The 3041-nt window shown below is 38.9% G+C and overlaps 1 protein-coding gene across 1 annotated transcript; it reads left to right on the top strand.

Moving 5' to 3' along the window:
• The first annotated feature begins 618 nt into the window (after positions 1–618).
• LOC128564414 (olfactory receptor 481-like) lies at positions 619–1572 on the top strand. Its single transcript, XM_053559896.1, has one exon. It carries the CDS (start codon positions 619–621, stop codon positions 1570–1572), a length of 954 nt encoding a protein of 317 aa, XP_053415871.1.
• The last annotated feature ends 1469 nt before the right edge of the window (positions 1573–3041 follow it).

Genomic DNA, 3041 nt, shown 5'->3' with positions numbered 1-3041 from the left:
ACATCTATGATTTAATAAAAAATAAATAAATAAATAAAAAGAGCTAGAAAAAAAATAATAATATAGTTCCTGTGGATTGCGACCCAAAGGTTGAGAACTGCTGTAGTAAATGAACAAGTACATGTCCACACCAGAAAACAACACAATTAAATTCTGCTGGGGAGGTTGGAAGGAGGGTATTTGGTAAACTCTCACCTAATGGGGACAATGTAAGGGTATATGGCGCATTCCTGGGTGAAGGCCTCAACTACAACTTGTATTTACCTAGCAAATACAAACAATGTAACCTAATGGCTTGTAATTTATTATTTTATTTCATATTAATATATGGGTACAAATCTTTGTCAGATAGTATAACATCATGTAATCTGTTTAATATAATTAAATTAAAATTTACAGTGTATCTGTGGCTTTAGGGTAATGGACATTAATATTCTCAAATCATGCTTAATGCAAGATGTTTAGAAACATTTTGTGACATGTAAGCATTAGACAAAAGTGGTATCCACATTTTGATTTTTAGTAAGCTGAATATTGAAAGAAATGTTAATTAAGAGATTATTTAATTTATTCTGATATCCATTGGTTTTTATTTCAATAGGCACCATTCCAAGAAAGATGGAGACTGGAAACACCACAATGGTGACAGAATTCATTATTTTGGGGTTAACAGAGGATCCTACTCTTCGTTCAGTCTTCTTTGTGGTCTTTCTAGGAATCTATATTGTTACCATATTGGGCAACATCAGCATAATCACATTAATTCGAAAAAGCCCTCAGCTTCACACCCCTATGTACCTCTTCCTCAGCCATTTGGCCTTTGTGGACATTGGCTATTCCACATCAGTCATGCCTATTATGATTGTGAGTTTCCTAAGGGAGAGAACGGCTATCCCTGTTGCTGGCTGCATAGCCCAGTTTGGCTCTGATGTTGTCTTTGGGACAGCCGAGTGCTTCCTGCTGGCTGCCATGGCCTATGATCGCTACGTGGCCATCTGCTCCCCACTTCTCTACTCCACACACATGTCTCGCAGGGTCTGCATCATCTTATTGGTTGCTTCCTATCTGGGTGGTTGTGTAAATTCTTCATTATGTATTGGCTGCTTATTGAGCTTGACATTCTGTGGACCAAATAGAATCAACCATTTCTTCTGTGACCTCCCTCCACTTGTGAAACTTTCTTGTACCCATATTTATATTGCTGAAATATCTCCTGTCATCTCAGATGGGTCAATCATTGTGATCACACTGTTTATCATAGTTGTGTCATATCTCTACATCCTCCACTCGATCCTCAACATACACTCCACTGGGGGAAGGCACAAGGCCTTCTCCACCTGCACGTCCCACCTCACTGCAGTCATTCTGTTCTATGGGACAGTTACATTTGTTTATGTTGTACCACAGTCAAGCCACTCTGCTGATCAGAGTAAAGTAGTGTCCGTGTTCTATACAGTAGTGATCCCCATGCTGAACCCTCTGATCTACAGTCTGAGGAACAAGGAGGTGAAAGAGGCCATGAGGAAATTGATGGCAAGAATACATTCCTCGTTGGAAAGAAATCCAGTGTGAGTCTAGAAATTGTAAAACAATAGTTTTAGGAACATGTATGATGGATTTTTATATTGTCAATTAGCCTTATTTTATATGAAGAATTATCTTAAATATACAATGCCTGTATGTTGATTATATCTGTCCTCTTTATAATTTTATAGAACCACAAAATAAAATATAACATTTTCATGAAAATCTACTGGGTTCAAATTAAATGTGTATATTTTAGGATTAGAATACCGGGAGAATACAGTTCTACTTTTATTTTCTTATGCCCAGTATTAGGGAGTCTATGATTAGAGAGTATGTTTTTCTTTACTTCAGTTAAGTAGTATATTCTTTGAAAATGTCATCTTATAAATTAGCATCTTGGAAAGAATCATATATTCAATGGAAATGCAATTGGTGATTGTGTTGATATCCTGGGTCACTTTCTTTGAAAGACCTGGTATTTTTTATACAGGATACTATATATATACTAAGGATATACAGGATACCATATACATACTACAGGATACTAATATATATATATATGTATGTATACACTAATCTTTAGAAATAGTGACCCTGGCATCTTAGGAAAGTTTTATTTCCATCTAATGTAAAGTAGATCAAAATAATATGTTTCACAATTTTCCTACCAGGAGACTCAATCAAAATAAAACAGAAAGAATTTTGAGGGCTTACTAAACAAGCCTTTGAGTAGTAGGGAAATCTCCTGGGGAGTGCTGGTGAGAAGGAGGCTGGGCAGAGTGGAGCTTTCTTTCAGCAAGCCAGTTGGTGTTTCCAGGGCACAAAATTATTGACTGATACACCCAGGGTAATGCAAGCCCAGAATATAGCTGCCATTCTTCTTTGTGGTATCTTTCAAGGTGTTCATTGCCACTATTGTCGTGTCTTTATTTTAGGCACCCAATTCAATGTTCATGGCATACTATGTATAAATTGGTAAAGGCATAACTCTTTTCAATCAGTTAGAAATATAAAGATGACATATGGGAGGTACCAGTTTAAAAAAGTCCTAGCGAGAACAATCCATGATGGTGGCTGAGTAAAAGCTTCCCTGCAACAGGGCACGGTGAGTCTGGGGACATAAGACTCCAAGCATCTCTGGCTGGTGGGATCTGCTTATAATCATCCCTTTGAGGATACAGGGAGTCAGCAAGGGACTTCTGGACCCCAAGAGGAGGACAAAAACAGTGGAAAACTGCCAAGTGGTTTCATGTGTTCAGTCGACCTAATGCCGCTGGCAGCCGTAAGTACAAGCAGCAGTGAGACTGCACACCAGAAAGGCCTTACCTGTGAACTGTTTTGGTGTTTTTGGACTTGGAACTCAGTTGAACTGCCTTTGGGAGAGCTTGAGCAGGAGTGCAGAGAACTTTGGGCATTGTCTAGGGCCCCAGACTGAGCTGCTATGGCAGACGGAGCTAATAGTGTTTGGCTGTGGGCCGCAGGGAGCCATTGTGAGAGAAGTGCCCTGGCGAACT

This window comes from Nycticebus coucang, chromosome 14 (genome assembly GCF_027406575.1).
Source record: "Nycticebus coucang isolate mNycCou1 chromosome 14, mNycCou1.pri, whole genome shotgun sequence".
Lineage (NCBI taxonomy): Eukaryota > Metazoa > Chordata > Mammalia > Primates > Lorisidae > Nycticebus > Nycticebus coucang.
The sequence above is the reverse complement of the archived record's forward strand: the minus strand, read 5'-3'. Positions and strand labels throughout refer to the sequence as shown.

Bases quoted from the DNA above. Each gene is read 5' to 3' on its own strand.
- LOC128564414 (XM_053559896.1), top strand. From the start codon at position 619: ATGGAGACTGGAAACACCACAATGGTGACAGAATTCATTATTTTGGGG.